Source organism: Haplochromis burtoni, unplaced genomic scaffold (genome assembly GCF_018398535.1).
Source record: "Haplochromis burtoni strain Fernald_Lab_line unplaced genomic scaffold, NCSU_Asbu1 Contig_33, whole genome shotgun sequence".
In the NCBI taxonomy this organism is placed as follows: Eukaryota; Metazoa; Chordata; class Actinopteri; order Cichliformes; family Cichlidae; genus Haplochromis; species Haplochromis burtoni.
Window position 1 is genome coordinate 103745 of NW_024582394.1, and position 22922 is coordinate 126666.

The 22922-nt window shown below is 37.9% G+C and overlaps 1 protein-coding gene across 2 annotated transcripts in view; it reads right to left on the reverse strand.

Moving 5' to 3' along the window:
- The window catches only part of ldb2a (LIM domain binding 2a), a 104454-nt gene that overhangs the window by 22651 nt on the left and 58881 nt on the right, over positions 1 to 22922 (reverse strand). For both annotated transcript variants that reach the window (XM_042219441.1, XM_042219440.1), the window contains exons 3-4: positions 16684 to 16856; positions 1742 to 1864 (exon numbers count right to left, since the gene is read on the reverse strand). In XM_042219441.1, coding sequence (XP_042075375.1) covers positions 1742 to 1864; positions 16684 to 16856 — 296 coding nt within the window. The remainder of the gene's footprint in view (positions 1 to 1741; positions 1865 to 16683; positions 16857 to 22922) is intronic.

Here is a 22922-nt window from a genome sequence, read left to right on the forward strand (position 1 = left end):
TATACATATATATATACATATATAACAATATATATACATATATATATATACATATATATATATACACTATGATATATATATTACATATACATAGTATATTATATAAATCATATACATAATATACACATATATATACTATACATACTATATACTATTACATTATTATATTATAGTAAATTCATAACAATATACATAATATACTATATATATATATAGCTATCTATATCATAATAACATAATTTTCATATATATATATCAGTATTACTTATATTCCAATATAATAAATTTCATCATATATATATTATATACTACATATACATAGATATATATCATATTAGCATCCTAACATATAATATAGATATCCATACATATGTATAACTGTGACATGATGTGGGATCTGTTATACAATCACATACATAATACATAATATACTAATATATACATAACATATACATACATATATACTATATACATATATACATACATATATAACTATATATCATATATATAATATACATACATATATATACTTAGTATATACTATATATAATAATATATATATAATATTAATACATATATCAGTATATATATATCATATATCCCATATATATATCCACTTATAATATAATCATATATATATATATATTATATATATATTATATATATATATATATTATAATATATAATATATACACAAATATATACATATACATATATATATTTACTATATATATATATATATCTTATAATAAATTCATATATATATATATATATGTATGTATATATTTTTTTAAATATATATTTATATGTATATAAAAATTAGTTTTTTTCTCTGACTTTTTTCTGCTTTTTGCCCAATTTTTCTTTCCTTTTGTGCCTCTAATACACAGTTGTCAGTCTGAAATGCATTTTCTTCACCTTTTTTCCCCTGCTTTCAAAATGCTGGAAAAAACACAGACTTATCTAATGTTATAAGCATAAGATGGAATAAAATGGAACACATTATGACACTGACCTTTAATTCCTCTTTCGATGTTCAACCTTGCCCTGCTGTGTTCAAATTAAACATGTGGAGCGTTTTCGTTAATGTTACTTTGTAAGACTTAACTCTACTTACTATAACTCTGACCTGAAATTGACCAGGTGTGTCTTCCTATGGAGATAAATATGTAGAATCACATTCATGTAAAGATGAGCATGTCTGGGAGGTGCTTAAGAGAGCTTTACAAATCTTGGGCCCATAAAACATATAAAAGCCTCATTGTATAACGCTGAAGCTAGTATTCAGGCGTACATCATTTGGCTTTGTTTATTTGTGAAATCTCTTGTTTTTACGCTGCTAAGTACAATTTCAGTTCAAATTCATTTGGCAACAGAAGACCTTCTGCTCGCTCCAGCTATACTCCACAGCTCCAGTTACTAAATGTGTGTTACACTTAGTGGAATTAAGCAGATTATTCATTCGACCTTGTTTTTTTTCCCCTCTCTCTCTCTCTCTCTCTCTCCTTTTTCAGACAAGGGCCCTTTTTTTTATCCTTGGTGGCCTTTGATGTCTGCAAATAAATTGGTTTGCAAAAATCCTTCCAAACTGCTTTGTTGGCGTTTAAATTTCATATGCTCATGAACAGCTTCTAAAAAGTGTCTCAGCAGAGTGCAGGGACCCTCGTTAGTATTCAAAAAGTGACACCTAAAACGGGCACATGTGGGGGGTTTTGTCGCGTGTTAATGATGTCAAACTCACGTGCATGGCCAGGATACTGCGGGGGATGAGCTCTCGGTACTGCCGGATGGTAAAGTGCCACGTCTTGATCCTCATCAGATCATCAAAGGCAAACTCCAGTATCAAGCGACCCTCTGTACAAACCTGGAAAAAGATCACATAGTTAGTGTTACTTTATATTTTTCCTCAGCCTGATATCTCTTTCAATAATCTTGAACAGGTTGGCAGGCAACAACCAGCCGATTTGGACACGAACGAAAAACAGGAATCGATGTTTATTGGCCAGGAATGATTTTGATTTAACAAAAAAATTTAAAAAAAATAAAATGCTGGAAGTGTTTTGTCTCATTTTTGGAAGTCGTTCAAGGACTTTGTAGTATGTTGCGAGCTATTATGCTTCCAATATTTACTCAGCTCGCTTCCCTCATTCACAGCATCTGTCCTTGGGCCTCTCAACCATCCAGCTATTTCTAAAATGTGAAAATAAACGTAATCTGGAGAGGGGTGTGTTTACGCCAGAGACAAAAGAACTTCAGGTCAGAGAGAGTTGCCAATTAGGAGGAGACAGAGAGAGAGCGAGAGAGAGAGCGGGGGAAAAAACATTTTTTCGCCCCTTTAGCTGAATTCAGCACTTGCCGGGGCCCTTGCGCTTCTCCCGTATTTTGTTGCTGTGACAACCAGGCAAAGAGAGGAGAGAGAGAGAGAAATGGAGAGACAGACAGAGCGAGGGGGGGAAAAAAAATCAGCTGATTAGTTGGCATGGCAACAGCAAAGATGTAATCCCACCAGACACACTCTAATCAATGCCCCCAGCGCAGATGGTCTCCTGAGGATCAACAAGAAAGAGGCTAGCGGCCATACTGCACCCCCACCCCTTCACTACCACCACCACAACCTCCCCTTCCAGTTCCCACCCACCCACCTCTGCTGGTCACGTGCCAACACACTCAGTTAAAGAAGAATAAATAGAAGCTCAATCGCACAAAAAACAATAATAAAACTCCCTGAATGCAGAGCTGCTTCTCTGCTGTCTTAACTAAACATGTGGCTAATGCATAATGTGCAACCAACCCAACCAAAGGGGATTACAATATTCCAGTTTAGAAAAAGTTTCATTTTAGATTGAAAGACCCATAATGCATGTGTGATGGGAATAAATGAAAAATATGTACAACAGACACTATTGTGGCGAATCCACTTAGCCAAAAAAATGGATCGGACATCAATTGTAGAAACGATAGTCTTTATATAAGGCTTCAAAAAGGGGAATGTACAACAAATAAACTGCTCGACATCAGAGCAACATATAATGGCTTCCCGAAAACTTTATTTTGCTAGCTAAACCCAGAGTAACTTTCGTCTACCACAAAGGATTCTGGGAAACACAGTTTTCTAATGAAAATGCTCCCTTTTAGCAGAAAATTAAATCTATAATTAACAGCTCTCACTAAACATGTGGCTAACACTTAAATCACTTACAAAATAACCAAAATTTTGTTATCAAACAATAAACTGCAATAAAGTTACAGCATACACAATTTCTGAATATGGAAAAAAAAACACTCCACACTTTTGTCCCGGATTATAAACTTCTGGTATTTTTTCATTTCTGACACTACATTAATATGCATGTTGAACTACAGTTTTGTTTTCATATTTGGCTTGACCCCTGACTTTTAAAAAAAATACATTTTTCTCCAACTTTATACTCTTTTTCTCCAATTTCATAAAAGCATAAGAGCATAAACAACTGACAGAAACAAGCTTTTAGATCTTCATGCAGACTTTGGTTTGTGGATAGTTTGCACTTCAATCCACTTGTTAAGGGGCACAGTGCATGAAGTCAGACCTGCCATGATTAGTGTGTACTCAAGGAATAACTAAGATGAAGTATTTACTGGATTGTAAATATTCTTCTATTTACGCTTACTGGTTGCTGAGCTGCAATACTGGATTTCTTGATGTGTCTTCTTCTGCATAGTAAAGAAATTATTTATTTATTTATCTCATTTTAAAATTTGGTTTTAATTTACTCAAACAAGACCAAACTCTTGGTCTGTGTCTATGCTCCAAATTGGTCTTAAACCTTATATAGTAAATGAAAAACTTGTGATTTTCTTTCAGTGATTGACACAACTGTCACAAAAATGCTGATACAGTGGTTTTATGTGTAAACACATTTAAGGGATCTGCAGGCTTGTCTGGGCTAGATAAGATTAGATTTGACTACAGCAATGTTTGGAAATAATCTGTGGTGTTTAATGGACAGTGACAACTCTCTTAATTTATTTAAGTTTAATTCCAACAGCAGTTTGTCCAGTGGCTGACCTTAGAGTTGAAAGGGAAAGCAGGGACACATCACAGCACGTAACAGACTGAAATAAAAATAGCTTCAAACAGAAGTAAAACTATGTATTTGCAAATTTAGGGATTATATTTACATTTTAGGATAAAGTGATGTCTTCCATAAAGATTTAAAATAGACAGATTTTAAAAAAAACAAAAAACGTTCTTGATTACCTAAAAATGCAGTTATGTGACCAACTTTCCTAACTCATTTAACTTTTGACATATACTGTATCACATTTTATTTTACTTTAAAACTACAGACATTGAATAAGTGTTAAAAAAAAAGTATATCGAAAATACACTTCCTACCACATAAGTCCAAAGTAATTAATCACTGACCTCTAGGTACCCAGACCATTTGGCATTATGAGTATGACAGTTGTAAACTGCCTCTTTAAACTGCTGCTGAATGTTAAAAAAAGAACAAAAAACAAAAAAACCCTCATAAATGTTACCTTTGGTCTTTTCTTTCTTTTCCTCCTTTGAAATAAAATGCATCATTGTCACTCTGTAGCATATAGGTTTTTACCCCCTGGGCTTATGAAACCTATTAAAAGCCCAAATATTATATATAATAAATGTTTATATATAATAGGCCAATTTGAGGGAAACAGGTATCTCTTTTACATCATTCCTGGGAGTCTGCTTTTAGTAGATTTGTGTAATTTACCCACCAGCAGTTAAATAACTTGAATTGTGTTTACTAGTGAGCTGGTATCTTCTGATGCGTTCCAGGTGCTGTAGCCTACAGTGAAATAACAATGCACTATTGATTCCTTTTTCCATAGTGCCAACAGTGAGTGTCCTTAGCACTGCATCTACTATTGCTCCTATTTCTCTCTGCAAGCTTTCTGCCTCCCTGAAACTGATAAATAAATTGGTAAGCTGCCTAAATCAGAACCAGAATAGGAATCCCGTTAATTGCCAAGCACAATAAATGCGCAGGAATTTATCTTAGTGGCACTGGTGCAGAGACGCTATATTAACCACAAATGCAACCAAGGAAGGCTTTCTTTTTTCCCACAGATTCCAGAATAGATTCAATCATACAAAGCTATTTATTTCACCATAGTGAAAGTCAATCGGTTAAAATCTAATATTTCTCAGCATGGTTGTAACCATTTATTTTTAGCCAAAAAGTGTTCCCTTATGAAAACTAAAAGAAGGAAAATCCCCTTAAATTAAAAAGTGGTCCATTAAATGGTACGGCCCCTCGCAGAGAGTCCCCATTGATTTAAGAGCAGAGTCATAAATCTTCCACACAACGGGGCTGAGATCAGGGGATCTCCAGCTCAAAAGAGCAAGAAAGAATAACAACGTCCTGCTGCCGAGACAATATTCAATACTGTACCCTAACCTGGCAATCATTAATAACAGAGGAGCTGAAGGTCATCAAATCGATTAATATAAGACCTGATAACTACTTCTGGTGAATATGAACAAGATCAGAGCTGGCTAAACTAAAATATATTTTAGCAACAAACTGCTGACATTGGTTATAGTTCTCTAACTCAACATGATTAGTAACTACTGAGAAGTCTGTAGAAATGCTGTTAGTAATAACGTACACGTGAATAAAGTGTGTTATATTATATGTTAAGTCTGCATAAGAAATAAATCAGTCACTCTGAAACTGCCTCCTATATAAATATCTACTGGGATTATTAATTTTCTACTACAGCTACTACAACATTTAGTCATTTTGTTGACATTTTAAAGACCGCGTGATTGATCAATTAATCAATAACGAAAATGATCAGCAATTACAGCCTTAAAGTAAAACATATATATACACACTCTAATGTTGCCCCAGGATATTTTAATATTCTCCATGAAAGTTATAATCACCTTCCAACTGTGGGCCTAATTTAATAGCTGAAATTAACTTTTAAATCAACAAACACATTTTATTTATGATAATTATGACGTGTGTGCTGCAGATTATAGTTTAAACTTAAGAACAGCATTTCATTGGGATCTCTCAGTGGCTTTGCTATTAAGAGGCAACTGCAGTACTGTCAGTTTGACTGCTGGCTAGTTGTGATATCCCCTCCTATTCTATCCCCATGTTCCCTGACTGCCTCTTCTGGCTTTGAATAGAGGTTGAAATGTATATAATCTCATGGACCCTGGTGAAAAAAGTACAGAGGTGAATAAAATGTAATGGAAAAAAAAACCTTTGCAAATTTATTATAGTAATCATCATGAAATTAAAACTTGAGATGTTAAATACTGTAAATGTAAAATCCCAGTTAAAGATGGCAGGTGCAAAAAATACCAACTAGTGCAAAAAAAAGGCTCTAAAGGGTAAAGATAGAGGAAATTGAAGAGAATTGAAGAAAAGATTATCCATCAAGCTAATGAGCAACATGCATTAGTGTGCATTAATGTACATGCCACTGGTAATATAAACACCTGTAAAGGCACCATTAAGGCTCAGTGGTATACAATATATACATTTATAAATACATGCTGTCCCAAAGAAAACACTTTTTTCCAGGAAAGTCCTTGCTTATTATAGGAAGACCATCGCAAACCACATTCTGCATAAAATCGACTTGTATATATTTTATACAGCAGATTAATTCTGCCGTTCCACAAAAAGGTCAGTAGGTGGCACTACAACAAGCTAGTGTTTATGAACTTGAGTCTATCGTTTGAGCTCATGGTTGACGACATAAAGTTGAGTTTTACTCCTTTGCTTGTTGGGATAGAAGGATGCTTTTTGTTTTGATGCTGATGTACTTCTTTTTTGGATTATGAATCTCCAGTGAATTAACTAACTGGGTTAGCACAGCAAGCATTAGCAGTAATTTTGTGTGGTTCACAAAATTACACTCTATCACAAACCAATCGGAGATGTTTATCTTAAACTGTAGAAACTACTTTTTGAGTTTTATTTTCTGTCCTAGTATAAGTGGTCTTTGGGTAAGTATCATCACAAAACACATTTGTATTTTCCCTCTTTTTGCAATGAGATGCATTCTAACATTTCAGTGAGAACTGGATTATTGTGGCTATTGTTCACAAAAGTGTATATTATTTGCCTATGGATATGATTCTTAGTCCAGTTCACTGAATTCATTATAGACTGAATTACATTGTTGCATATGAAGAGCAAGAGAAACATGGTCACTAATGGTGATGAAGTTGCTGTACAATACAAATACAATACAGCATATTTTCACTGCCTTGTTCAGGTTTCCTCTTTTAAATGGAGTCTGTTTCTAAGTGACGAGTTCATCCAATTGTAGCAAGCCAGGATTCAACATCCCCAGCCATGATGCACCCAACTTATTTGACAGTGACAGCTGCGTTGCCTCTGGACAAATAAGCTTATGAGATCTTAATACAACACACTACCCAAGTAGTACTAACAACAACATAACTGTCTACACACACACACCACACACTTGAACTGAAGAAACTGAAGATAACGCTGAACCTTAATGACTTGAGTATATGACTCTTGAACACCTTTAGTGTTATAGTGTATACAGTGTCACATATGCATATTTCAGCAGCATTGATCCATAATAGTGCATCCAATTGAAGCATTAAGTTGCATTAAAAAAGTTCCAATTTAGAATTTTTTTCCCGTTGAATTCAGAGTTAGCACTCACAAAGTTGTAGCATCCATACCAAACCTGACTTTAAAGTCTACGATAGCAGCAGAACACATAAACTGTAAATAACTGGTGCATATTCATGACTTGCAAACCTGACCTCCCTCTCCCAAGTCACTTTCTCTAGCTCTTCCAAGGGGGAACACTGAGGGATTCCCAAGCCAGGAGGTCTCTTGGGTCAGCTCCAGGGTCTTTCTGGTACAACATACCCAAAACACCTTGACTAGATGTGCCTAGGAGGCATCCTAATCAGATACCTGAACCATCTCAATTGGTTCCCTTTGATGTGTAAGAGTAGTATTTTGTGACTGGCTGGGATCCTCACCCTATCTTTAAGGGAGACCCCAGCGACCCTTTGGATGAAGCTGTTCCTTCCACTTGAACAGATGCCCATAGGTATAGATAAGAAACTAGACCATTGTGTAAACAGACAATCTTACTTTTACTATACTCATCCATCCAGTACATTATTAGCACACAACTCAAAGCCAACATTAATGATATTATGGGGCTGCATGAGCGTACATGTCACTGGTAATAGGAACATTTGTGAAGGCACCAATAATGCTCTGTGATACACAGTACGTATATAAGATTTGGAATAATATGTGCTGTGTTCAGCTATGTTCTTGTCTACTATATCAAAACTACATTCTACATACATTTCAGCAGCATAAAGCCACAATAGTGCAATAATCAATTTGAAGTGAGAGGTCCTAAATCCTGAGTGCTCAATCACAATTTTCAACTGGGATGCTCCCATAAGTCAGATATACCACTCGGAGAGTCGCAGGAACCCTGACTTTGCAAACCATCTTGTCTGCGGGTAGAGACAAATTCAAGCCAACATTAAAATAATCACAGAAAAGCGTCTAAAGACGCATTACCAACACATTTATATGTAAGTACATATTAGCCACCTAGCTTAATCATTTGGCATAGAAGCACCCTGAAATGTACCTTCCACGGTCACTAGCAACTTAAACATAAATATATCATCGCCCCCTGCTGGTACTGCAAATTCTGCATGCTTGTCAATTTCACGCATTGGAGAGGCAAAGCAAGCGTGTCTATGACACCCTTTGGCGTGATATCGTGTTGCACTGGATAACGATCAACATCTGATTCCTGAGATAAAAGGAATGTGACATTAGATAGCCCGAGTGCTTAAATAGTCCAGACCTGTAACACACTGAAAACATTTGATGCATTATGAAGCAGAACGCATGTTGAGCTGAAAATCTATATCAAGTAAGAATGAACAATACAAACCTTCATCAGTTCCCAAACCCTTACATAATTCAGTATTGTTAAAAGAAGCAGTGACAAAGGGGTACACAAACTCCTGTCCCAACTATTTTAGGTAGGTTGCTGGAGTCGCATTAAAAATATTTATTTTTTACATGCAGTTGTTTGTTTTTATTTATGATTTACAAAATTTCAGATTTTTTGGGACATATTTTCAGAACCATAGTAACCATCAGTAACCATTAACTATTCATTCTGTTGTTTAACCACAACCATTATTAAATAAATAAATAAAGGCATCGATAAATGGATATTGATAGATATGCACAATTAATACATACAATTATAAGAAACGTACGGTAGACACTGCTGGCCACATTCAAAGCAAAGCATATATCAGGAATAACACATCAGCTAGTCAATTTCTCACCAAGGAAAAAAAAAATCCACTCAGGGAATTAAATTTACTTCAGCTGAGATCACTGTGTCACGAACTCGCCTTTTCGCCTTTTGCTGTTCGCTCACCTCCCAGCATGCACAAACCCCCAGCTGGGCACCGGTAACAAGGGCCGTGCCCCCGGAGCTAACACAGACTGGTCAGGGAAAGCGAGGCCTGCAGAGAGTGAATAGAGGTGCTGGGATACCTGGGGTGGCTCGGAGGTTGGGAGTTCTTGGTCAAATTGGCACCCTGTGTCACCTTGTCAACACCTCGTTGCTTTGTGGGCCCGCCACAGAGTGTCCACCAGCCCCTGGAGAAAGCCACCCACTCTAGTGTCCTGCTAGCCCAACCCGTTCGTTAGTCTGTAGCACCACACGAGATTAGCAACAACACAAAGGTAAAGAAAAAAAAAAGAACACATGAATTCATTAAACTGTACTAAGCTTGTTCAAATACTGCTGCCTGCTCTTTTTTCATCACAGATTGTCCACATTATGATCAAATGTAATCATTAAACAATACGTAGTGAGTGTAATTGGTCATTTATTGCTGCAATAGTAAGTAATTTATCTAATATTTCAAAACAATATGTTAAGCAAAATACTACATTTAGGTTTCCATATAAATCCACTTGTAAGTTATACACAATGGGTTATGTCTCAGTTGATATCAGTGGTTTGACAGCCACACTAATACTCTATGGGTCATGTTGATGCAAAACAGTCACAGAAGTACTGGAGCGAACAATCAACAGTGTCTGAAACAAAATACAAACCATCTATGAGAACAAATTCCCATTTAGGAGCCGTGCACTTTAACCATCTTACCTGCGGGTAAAGCCAAATTTAGAACACATACAATCCTGGAAATGCTGCATGTACCTTAAGAATGAAGGAAAATGCAATTCAACCCGAGAAGCCTGTGTGCAACCTCAGTTCATAATTTTAATATTTAGGTTTTTAATAACAATAGGCATTAAACAGACCTGGAAGTTTATTTAATACAGTAACTGTCGGATTCACTGGGGCACAACAGAAACCCCAGGAGGATAACCATGGACCACTACATCACTAGTTTTTGTTCAGCAAAGGATATTTGGTTTGTTTTTGTTGTTTGTTTATCCAATTTTCTGTTATCTATCTACTATTTAGTCTACAATGAAAAGAACGAAATGCCCCTGAAAGCATTCATTCTGATCATCTTACTCTTTCATTTTAGTGACTACTCATCAATTATATTTGTAACTACAGTGTTTTTATTTCTGTTTGGGAAGATGACCGAAACTATGAAAACAAGAAGAAATTTTTAATAAAGCAAAGCAAAATTATTCTTTCATTGTGCTCAAAATTAGAAATTTTGAAAGACAGAGAGAGGTAGCAGCAGGAAAGGAAAGAGACAGATATAGGCAGAGAGAGCGAGAGGGAGAGCAAGAGAGCGAGTTGGGAGCTGGGGATGATTTCTCTAGGGATGAGGGGTGTGTGTGTGTGTGTGTGTGGGGGGGGGGGTGCAGGGGTAGGGGGGTGGTGGGTGAGTGAGAGAGAGAGAGATGTGGAGTAGAGAGCAAAAGGAGAATGAGCGAGCCAGCAAGCCAGGGAGGAGGATGAGAGACGGGGGGGAGGAGGAGGGTGGAGAGGGATGGTGGGGAGGAGGGTGGTTGTGGTAGAGGAAAGCGAGGCGAGGCAGAGCTGATTGAGATTCGGGCCTCCAGAGCTGCAGGCTCGCTGCTGCTGCTGCTGCTGGGAGCTCAGGGAGAACACGCTCAGTTATTGGAATTTTTTTTCTAATGAATTAATTCTTCTCATCCAATTTAGGTGAAGATGAAAAGAGAGCAGCGCTGCAAGCATCAAATTTAGCTTTTTGTTGACCGGGCCGGGGCAGTTCTGTTCCCGTTCTGTATGGTTAATATTGGACACTTGTAATATATTAGGGTTTGTTTTTTTGTTTTTTGTTTTTGGGTGGGGTGGGGGGTGGGGGGGTGTTGTTGGTGTTATTCTTTTTGAAAAGACTTGTTTACAGAACTGCAGAAAAACATTAAAAGATATTTCCTGTATGTGTTACTGGGATTGTTTACTCATTTACTAATATGATAACACAAAGAGACCCCCTCAACCTACACCCAACCTCCACTCAGCCACTAACCCCTACATGAATACAAAATTGACTGAAACACTGGGCTCATGTGCCCCCTCGCTACAAACTTAAATGCAGGCAATCTTGTATGTTAATGTACTCCAACATAGCACACAAGCAATTAAACCAGGTTTCTTCATGCAATGTTTATACACTCTACCTATGCAAGCATAACTTTTTTTATAGATAGGACATGTGTTTTTTTTTGCCCCCTTTCTTCCTGCAAAACACTAGTATGCTTAATAACTTGATCCTATCATTAAAGTTTTATTTATAAAATGATGTGCTGTAGATGTGAGCAGCTGTCAGTAGGGCTGGGCGATATGGCCTAAAATTCATATCGCGATATAATTTGAAGCATGTGCGGTAACGATATATATTGCGATATATTCTTTTCTTCTGTATAATGTATTTTCCACACTATAAAGCACACTTAAAATCCTTTAATTTTCTCAAAATCTCAAAAACATTTTGGCGTGCAGAAATCTGTTAAAAAATGTTTTAGTACAACTTTGGTAAGCCGCACTGCTTGATGGATTGTCAGAGCATTACGGCTGCCATAATGAGGAGCTTTGCGGAGTAATCTGGGTCCAAAAAGTTCCCAAAGTCAAACGAACACAGAGTTAAGAACGGTCTAAATTCTTTAATTTTTAATAAAATCATCAGCGTTGCTGCTTTACCAGGTGTAACAATTACGTTTAACATCCAGGCATCCATGAAAACAGAAGTTATTAAATTTAACGGAGTTAGAAGTTAACAGGAAGTTAGCTCGCTAGTTTCCACCTAAACATGACATACCATGTTCTGACTGAGAGATTTTTGAAACTAAGTAAAACGTACAGCTCTGCTACCACTTCCAACATAAATGAAGATAGAAAACTAAACAGCAGTGGCGTTTGCAGGGTTACTGAAGTTGGACTACCTGGTATATAATGTTGTGCTACGTGATTGCTAGCAACACAGCTATGTTAGCATAACATTAGCACAGTGAAGCTGGAGGATGAACGCCAACTTTTTTCCACTCGATAAAAGTTAACGTGAGGGATTCTGGTGGTCAGGGACAAATGCAATCGCATAGCAGGATGCTATACACGGGGCAAACGTCAGTCAGGAGAACAACTGAGATCATTCATCCACAACACAAGGTTAGTTATTAATATACTGCAACATAGAGCAGCTGCGAGAGAATTCAACATTAATGTATCAATGTTACGGAAGTGGAGGAAGAGCAGTTTTTGGCTTTCCCCATATTTCAAAAGTGCTTCATCTCTTTGCTATGACTGTCTGCATAATTTGCAGATGATAATTGTTGTAGCCACTGCGATGCTTTCGACCAAAACAGGCACAGCTTGATGACATCATGAAGCGGTATAGTCAAAATCTCTATTGTTGACCAAATTTATATCGTTTCTATCGTATATTGTTTCTATCGCCCACCCCTAGCTGTCAGCAATGAGACTATCCACGGATTTTTAAATTATTGCTTTTTATGGCGCAGTGGCTGCTGGTTTACTTTACTTGAGGTATATGTTGAAGCACAGATAGAGCCAGTACTGGTGGGACTGCGATGGCCTCAGTGAAACAAGTGTAATCAAAAAATGAGGCATGCCTTGGTTACATCAAACTACATCTGCCAGCGACACCCCACAAGAGTCTTTCTGCAGGATGGTGGAGTGATGTGAAAGTCAAGTGAATTCTGATTTGTCAGTTCACAGTGAGGTCGCACTGCAAAAAAAGAAAAAAGAAAGATTGTATCTGATTTGGGTGCGTACAGACTGTGGGGTTGCAGCAATCTTGTCAGTTCACTGCAAACCGCACAGTGCAACATGGATCTACTCGTGCAGGACGTCAAGTTTGATGTATGCAGACTCTATGATGATAATAAGTACTGAATGATAGCCAACACGCGCATCTGTTATTTCTCGGCTATTTGTTTCCAGGCTACATCCTTATTGTTGCAGTCACGATAACAGCTGGAGAACACATCATACAAACAAGGCTGCTGCTGCCACAACTCAACTAGAGTTTCTTCTTTGTTCGAGTCCAAACATTTTATTTTCTCCATTGTACTGCCATTTATTTAATATGGGTTTGTTCTGTTTTGTTTTTTTTCTTTTCTTTTCTTTTTTTCTTCCCAAGTGCCTTGGGAAGTTGGCCAGTGCATCATATCCATATCGTACTAGATTCTTCCTGGTTGGTTAGTAGACGCAGGACTTGGCAGCAGTCACGCTATGAGGTGTTCATTTCTGGCACTGTCAGAGTTTAGGATTTTTTTAGTCACAAGACTGTTAAAACAGCCAACTTTGAACTTCTTTCTCTCCGTGATGCAGGAGCATTGCTTTGGAGACACTACCAAAGATAAAATTATGATTCTTTCACATCCATCAGCTTTTGACTGAGCCAGCCCAAAATTGTAGTGTACACCTGGCTTAAGGATTGCATATGAAAGTGGGCCAAATCAAAACATCACTGTCATTGTGTTATTTGCACTGTCAGGAAAAACAGATCTGAGTCAAAATGAGCCAAAAAACCAGCTTTTAGGCCACAACTGTCAGCAATCTGAATATAGACCAAGATATGTCTGATGGCTTATTGGAAAAATACATTATTTATCCAATCCCATGTGATTTGGGGCTGCTAGCTAACCACCTGTTTGTTAGTGAAGAACCCCAGTAGTTCAGTGATATGAAAATCTGTATATTTGCTAATGTACAGTAATTTCTCTTTACAAGTGAGAAAGGGAAGGTGGAAGTGGATGTTAGTAAAACTAAAAGCAGTTCAATCAACTTAAAAAAAAATGTTTCTAACAGAGCATTCAATGTTATTAAATGTTTTTGTGTAAACAATATGGTAAATGGCCTGTATTTATATAGCGCTTTACTAGTCCCTAAGGACCCCAAAGCGCTTTACATATCCAGTCATCCACACATTCACACACACATTCACACACTGGTGATGGCAAGCTACATTGTAGCCACAGCCACCCTGGGGCGCACTGACAGAGGCGAGGCTGCCGGACACTGGCGCCACCGGGCCCTCTGACCACCACCAGTAGGCAACAGGTGAAGTGTCTTGCCCAAGGACACAACAACCGAGACTGTCCAAGCCGGGGCTCGAACCGGCAACCTTCCGATTACAAGGCGAACTCCCAACTCTTGAGCCACGATCGCCCCATATCAGAATGTAGAATCATAAATGTGATCATATTAGTTTATTCCTGACTCTCAGTCAACTTTCAGAGAGCCCTGGCAAATTATCTTGCTCAATCAAACTGACAGGATACTATCAAAGCAGTTTCTATAGGTTATACATTTATGCAAAAGTTGAAACTACTTGAAATTGAAATGACATAATACTATTGTATGTCACTTAGCATTAAAGAAAATCCATGTCAAACTATTTGAAGGGTTTTCTCAATTCAACTTAACAGCTAAATGCAAAACATCAAAAGATAAATCAATGCCTTATTATTAGGAAAAAAATTACCCAAAGCCAATAAAGTCTGTGAAATTGTGAAGTCTACTTGTTCTTAAAGCTAAAAGAAATCTATGCCCATTGGCAGATTATGTTTATTTCTTTTTAGAAAATAATTTGCTTAATTCATCCTTTAGCCTAACAGCCTCTGGCAGATCACAAAGCTTAATTTTGCGCTCTGCACAATACACACACTGACACACACACCCATGAGTGAGTGTATGCTGTCAAGTCCTGAAAACAAGAGGGCGTATAGCTGTTTAATGTCAGAACAATCCGGTCTGGTGCTTCAGCTCAGGGTTCATGGTACAGGGAACATGGAATCCCTTTAGCTCGGCTGCTCTGCGCTGACAAGGTATTTGGCCTCAGATTCATTTAGACAGTCAGCAGAAGAACACTAAGAGTCAGCGAGCCATCTAGATCAGACTGTGGTGAAGCAGATATTCACTCCAGCTCACAAGGGATTTCTCTCCCACAAGACAAAAGCAGATGAGCTCATCTTTAGTGCTTTCAGAAGACCTTGGTGTCAGGTTGGGATTATTTCACCTGTGCAATTTGTGTTTCCTGTTACTGCGAACTAAACTTTACTCTTCAAAAGTCTTATTCATCTCCCCCTAGCAATATCTTCGGAGCATCTGGAGGATTAGGAATCCAGCATTAATATGAGCAATACCAGTAGATTTTGAGGTCTAGAAGAAGTGAAAAGAGTAAATATGAGCATATTTGATATTTAGCTTGGAGATATCTGGCCTAAGAAAATTCATGTAAGGTGCATGTTTAGACAGGTATAAAATATGTATGTATGTATGTATGTATATTATTAAAGCTGCACTTTTGAGTAATGAAATTATAAGATTTAATATTCACATTTAAGCACATATCCACTAAAACAGGACACAACTGCAGGATTCCTCTAAAAAATTAAAGAAAAAGAAAAAAAGCTACGAATCGACTGACTGATAGTGCAAATAATTTGCTGACTCACTCAGACTGGCCCTTGGTGCGGCTCTGCTCACCCACCATCTAAAAAAAGCTGTTTTAATTCGTCTCCTTTTAAGGGCACCTTTCTTTTAGACCAAATTTCCTCAGTTGCACCTCACAAGCAAAACATATGAACAGCAGATATGTCTGCCTGAGATGACCACATTAGGATATCCACTTTTCTAGTCAATGTATGAAAACAAGAGTAGAAAAAAACTGTTGATATCTTTAGAGTATTGGAGTGTTTAGAGCAGTTTCTACCTCACAGAATTGATGGTACCTGCAAATATAATTACTTCATGACTTGACACTTTTATCATGTTGAATTTGGGCATCAACCATTCTGCCAGTTGCCATATGACAGAAAATAAGGACAAGCATATTAAGTTACTTCAATTTCAAGTTACTGTAACTAAAATGTCACACAATCTTTAATATTTTTCCCACAGATATCAGAGATGAACACTTGAAATCTATGCAAACTAAGTGGATAACCCATAAATTCATCATATAATTAATTCCACAGCATAAACAGTAAAGCCCCCAGATGTGACTTCAAAACCCATGTACAACATGAAAGTGGATAAAGGGGGAAAAAAAGACTCAAAGGGTGTAAATGAATTTGATCTTTAACCAGTTAAGTGGCTCGCCTGGGCCATTATCATAGCCTGTGATCAATTATTCATGTTGGGAGAAGCTCAGGGGTCAGGTGTTACCTTTGTAAACATTGGTTTCCCGTGCTGGGTGACCATGGTGCACTGATCACAGTCCAGGGTAATGCAGGAGTTGTGGAACGACTCCTTGGAGTGTTTAAGGATGTAGTGGAGCTCAGTGACCCCTCCCTCAAAGACTGTGCTGAAATAACGGGGGATCAACGTCCGGCCGATTGCTGCGAGGAAACAAAAGAGAGGACAGAGCTGAAAAATACAGTCAGAGCCCAAATATGAAATGCCGAGTGGTGGAGATAGGGAAAAATATACGGCTATTACTGTAGACTATAATGCTATTGCTACCATCACTCTGTCTATACTTGCAACTGCATAATTTATAGACTCCTACTCTTATACTGTATGCAGCATATAATGTACAGGCTATACATTATATGACTTTTCTGCTGCTAGTTTCAATGTATATGCATTATACAACAGCTTCTGTATAGATACTACCAGAACCACTCCCTTTTCTAAAAAGGGATAATTAGCTTGTTTGTTTCTTGCCATGAGGTAGATGAGAAGATTGATGCTACTCTTAAATCTGTCAGTTACTGAGCTGGAGCGGTGAGACAATTAGCTTAACTTAGCATAAATACTTGAACCAGCAGGAAGCAAGAATCCTGGCTGTGTGCAAAGTTCAAAAGCTCTTAAACCACAAATTAGGTTAACGTTTTATCTACACACTTGTGTTTGCATACAGATTAAACAAATCAGATACAGTCTATCAATTAATAAACTTTAGATGGGCATTAAGCATTGGTTTTGGGGACATCTTTGCTTTTACTTTGGCAGGAAAACTGGGGATGGAGACAAAAAATGTAGGAGAGAGTGCAGGAAAAGAACATGCAGCACATGGTGCCAGACTGACAGTCAAACTGGATCCAGTGCTCAGAGCATATGGAGGGTTGCTGTATACACCCCAACCACTCGGCATTCGGGTCACTCCACCAGGCACTATGTTCGAACTTTGAACAGAGCCAGCTTGGATGGTTTGCTTTTCTTCAAACCTCACAATAAGGTAATCTAATCAACTCCTGGCTGAACACATGTACAGCGGTATCAATTTTCTTAACTCATTTTCAGAGAGAAAGTGGGAAAACTGACAACTGTTCTTTTAATTTGATGACTATGAGCATGGATTCCTTCAAAACCATTTTATAATTTCACAAAAGAATGCAAACCTCTTGGATATCACATGCGTAAACCCAAGCAATCACCCAAAACCTTTGCTTTGTTGCTTTGTTTTAATTAGATACTATCTGATATCACCGCTCTGAATGCTATAAATACTCATACACCAGCAAAGAAGGTGTGATCAGACTGTGAGATAACTTTACTTATTAACAATATGAGTGTATTTTTGTGGGACCAAGCTACTAAAGATATATGTTTGTACTTATTTAAAGATAAATATAAGGTACAGATAGAAGACACTGGTTACATTACTTGTTACTGGGCTGAAATGTGATAAAGAAATTTTATTTTTATCACAAAGTTCTGTGCAAAACTACGGACAACCTTACAGCTTCTGTAGGAATTAGTAGCAGACAGGTGCTGCTGGTCAACACGATTAATTGATTATCAGGAATTGTGACCAGCTCTGTAAAAGCAGAACTATTCCAAACCTTCTCGTATTACTTCTGTCTTTGATAAGAAGAAAGAATTTACTTATATTATATATTTAAAATTCTTATTGGTTGATGGTTTGGTGTTATTTGTCTTATCTAGTTCATAAATTTTTTTTTCCAAAATTATACTTTCTGTCTGTTGACACAAAAAGGAAATAGGTTCATTAAACATGCACTAAAAATGCATCCAAATAGAGCATGCATTCGTTTATATGCAGTCTCGCTGTAGCTGAACGGCACTTGAACAATAATCCTACACAAATGATTTTCAATATTTTAGCAGTTCTGTAGTGTATGCACTCTTAAATATATGCGATTGAACATCAGCTAGGAATCGAGATAGGACATATAGTATATAGTTTAACACAAATTATTGATTGTCCTGAGATGTAACGATTCACTGCTTCTGGACTGGACAGACTTCTATTCTCTTTCGAAACAATATCAGAATCCTTCACTCCTCGATGGAGTCTGATTGATTGATCGACTCTGATCTTTCCTTTAAGCAAGTGTCAAATAAATCTTCCAGTGCATTGTGGTCAGTTCAATACTTCCAGCAATCCGAACACTGAAGACCATCTTCAAACAGCAGACAACACCATACATTTTCAGTTCACCTCTTCTGAGTACAGCACTTTATATAATACACTGAGTTTTGAATATTCCTCATATGAGTGATACTGCTCAAGAGTTTCACAGACTTTTCAGAATAATAAGCTTCCATGACTTAGTTTGGTATTAAACTGAATTATTAAGATGGACAACTTCTGCGGTGCAAACTTTCCACAGAAGCCTAAAGAGACAATGAACAGGCTGCATGATGAAAACTGGAGGAGGAGTCACGGAGGGAGAAAGTGTCTTCAGTGTTTTATAGCCCTCAGGCTTTGTCTGGTTTCTATCTCCTCTGTGTTAGCTGGCTTCAAGGAGAAGACTGGATAATACAGTGCATGAGGCTTACATTTCCCATTGCATTACACATGCACTGTGAAAACATGCAAGATACAGATTCTTCAATACTTGGATGAATTTTATAGTTTGGAATCATGCAATGAAAAGCAATTACTTCTATGCTTTAACTCTTGATTGTGGAAATATTACCTATAATTTGTTAATTGCATAATCTTAGTTTATTTGAATGTAATAAACTTTAATTTCACAGGAGCATCTTTGGCAAAACAAACCATTCTTATCAGAAACACATTCACACCAAAACTTCTGCAGTTTAGACTTTCTTTTGTCTCAGAACTTCTACCTCTGCAACATCAGGAAAAATCCCACTCCACCTCCCCACTAAGAACCTAAAATCCTGCTACAGGTCCGTTTCCATCAAAATGCACTGCAATAAGTCAGGGTTTAAAAAAATGGGTTCTCCTTCTCGTATCAGTGTTTAATAATTATGAGAAAGCCTTGACTCAACATTCAAAACAATCTTCACAATTTCACCAATTCAAAATCTCCATTTCAAAAATGGCAAACTCAAAGGCATCAATTTTAACGTCACACAAAATCAAAGTAGTTAATATTTACAATTTGACAAAGTAGAGCAACTTAATAATGTGGGAATTCTAAATCAAAACTAAAAAAGATTAATTAAAATTTTTGTTGATCCAGTAATCTTTAATAAACTAGTCTTTTACTTCTAAGAAAAGCACAATTACAGTCACAATTTCTTAGGATGGATACTTTGCAGGATGTGGAAAAACAGCTTTATTTTAGCACTTGGAAGAAATAATCTCAGTAAAAAAAGAGATATTAATAAATGGAATTTACTTAAAAAAAATAAAGCAAGACTGTCTTTAGTGGACAACTTGATATGCAGATCAGATATTCTGTATACCACCAGCAAAGAACAGCTGCATCTAACAGCCTTTACTTTCACTTGGGATAAAAATTACAGCCTCGTCTTGTAACTGCAGAGCTCAATATTGCAGTTTCAGTTACTTCTTGAGCAGCTGTGTAGACGCAATCTGCTGAACGACTCACACCATCTTCAAAACCACATCTTGGCAACACATTCCCTCTTAAAGAGCCTGCTTTTCTTTCTCTTATTTTTCTAGTTATAGATTTTCTGTTGAACACTGCTACTTAGTTTCAGCACTGCCCTCCTTCAAACGTATGTACACATACACACCTGAGAGCAGCTCTGCAACCACTGGCTTAATCCAAACATCGCCATGCAGTTCCACTTGAGCAACTTGACTTGCTCAAGGGCACAGCCAGTAGTTACTGGAGGGGAAAGTGATTCTCATCCACTCAAATGCACAGGGAATCTGAACCAGCAACCAGTCCTGAACTAACAACTGCACTTGAGGTGCTTTGTCCAAATATTCATGTCCCTTTTGGATTTTCTTTTCCTTAATATTTTTGTGAATTTTTCTTGTGATCTATGTGCCACTTGTACTTGTACTGTAGCCCATCAGGTAAAGGCTAAATAGTTATACTGTTTAGAGTACAATACAGTTTCCCCTCATGGACAAAGACAGCTATGGCATATATTGAAGACAAAGTAGTTTTAGTGGGCTTCTGAAAACAGCCCTGATAGAAAAAATTACACATGCTAGTAAGACAATAAAACAATATCCCAGAGATCCAGTTTGCATGACATACTTTAAATATGCTTTTAAATGTTTTAATATCAACCACGTTAACTTCCATCAGACTTTCGACAAATAAGATAGCATTTACTAAAAGCAGCTGCAGATGTTGTGCTTGCTAAATGTTCAAATATAGAAAAAAACACCAACAAAAGAAATTATGAAAAATACATTACTGGTTTCTAACTTGAGAATTTGTCAGAGGATATTATTTCCACTGTAGTTTTTGTGGCAATAATCACCAGATTAACAGTAGAAATATTACTTACAATCTGCAAGTAATCTAACATTAGCAACATCTTGCTAAATGGTGCTGCACTTTATTCAGCTGAATTTGAAACAACTTCCACTTCCACGGCTTCACTGGACGACTATTGTTATTTTGCTGGAGCCTTCTGTACTTGCATCCCGCTGCGTCATTGGAATGGCCTCATTGAAATGAAAGATGAGGCTATGTTGTTTAAAGTAGGGCTGTATGTTGGCCCGAATGCTGCCTAAATTAGTGATTCCCAACCAGGAGTACTTGTACCCAGGGGACCACTTTTGGAGTTACCAGGGGGTACATGGAAAGATTGCAGTGAAGGGAGGCTAATTTGAAAAAATGAGCATGATTTGGTTGTGGAAAAATACACCCACATATTGTATTTGCGTTCAAGAGGATGCAGAGGATGCAGAGGATGCAGCGAAGCTGAGCTTAAGTGAGATTACTGTAACAAGTCCTAATAAAGTACCAACTGTTAAATGTATTTTCCAAAAGCACGGAGAAGTCCACTCTTTCTAGCTTACAGTAATGGATAAATGACTGAAACATCCAACTTCTGGCACTCCTAAGTTGTAGTTTTGAGATGGGCATGTCATATATAACTTCTAGATGTAAATCTGTGCAAATAAGCACCTGCATTTAAGGGTGCATGGGTTCTTCTGATGAGATATGTTAGATTAAAAAATAACTAAATCAGACCTTAATGCATAAATCCATACTCTTTTATTTTGTTTTCTTTCCAGCATCATTGGTTTCAGCTCTCTAATCCTGGGAAGTGTTAGTGACCTGCTCTACCAGCTAAGCTATGCAGGACTGTTAAATAACAAAAAAATCCAAAACACACATAAATCCTGACTTTGGGATTATAAAAAGCAGGCATGTTGGGATTTTCTTCAGCCTCTCGTTCCTTGCCTAGTGGAACAAGTCTCTCTGTTCCTCCGCATTTTCCTGCCCGTCAAATCTCCATCATTAGAACACTGGAGGAAAAAAAAAAATCGGGACAGCCACATTATCCAGCAGCACATGGCCTCTGATTTCAAGCAGAAATAATCCATCTTAGAGTCAACACTCTGTTGGCTAGAATTATGCTCTTTCTCTCCTTCCCCCAGGGCGGGTGGGTGGTCAGGAGGAGGTGGGGGTGTGGGGTAGGAGGAGGGGAGGTGAAGCCTGGGAATAAAACTTCATTTAGAAGTGAAATGTCCCTAAAGACAGTGGCTCAAGAGGCTCTTGAGGTCAGACCTGGATGGTGGAGTCTAAAACGAGAGACGGAGAAAGAGAGGGCGATGGGGATGATGTCGGCGGTTGGGTGTGTGTGTGTGTGGGTGGGGGGGTGCAGAAGGGGGGAGGAGACAGGGGGAGGGTGTACCCGTGACTGGCATGTTTTTCAAATTCGATAAAGTCAGGCATGACTAAATAACACATAAAATGTTTGGCATCGTGAGCAGTGGCTGAGGGAAGAGGAGGGAGGGAGAGCGAGCTGCTGGGTCCGCTCGGTGTGGATGACTGTGTAAATGATGCTCTCTCGCTCTCTCTCTTTCTATCACTCGCACTGCACCCTCTCTCACTTCTCTCTCTCTCCCTGTATCTCGCTCGCTCCCTCACTCGGTCTCTACCACGGTTGAAAAACAAAGTACGTCTAGGAGTGGAGCTGACTGCTAATGCGGAGGAGCTCTGAGGAGACGAGGGGGAGAAGGGTAGAGGGGGTGTGTAGGGTGGGGGTGGGAGGGGTGCGTTGGGTAGAAGGATTGGGACAGAAAA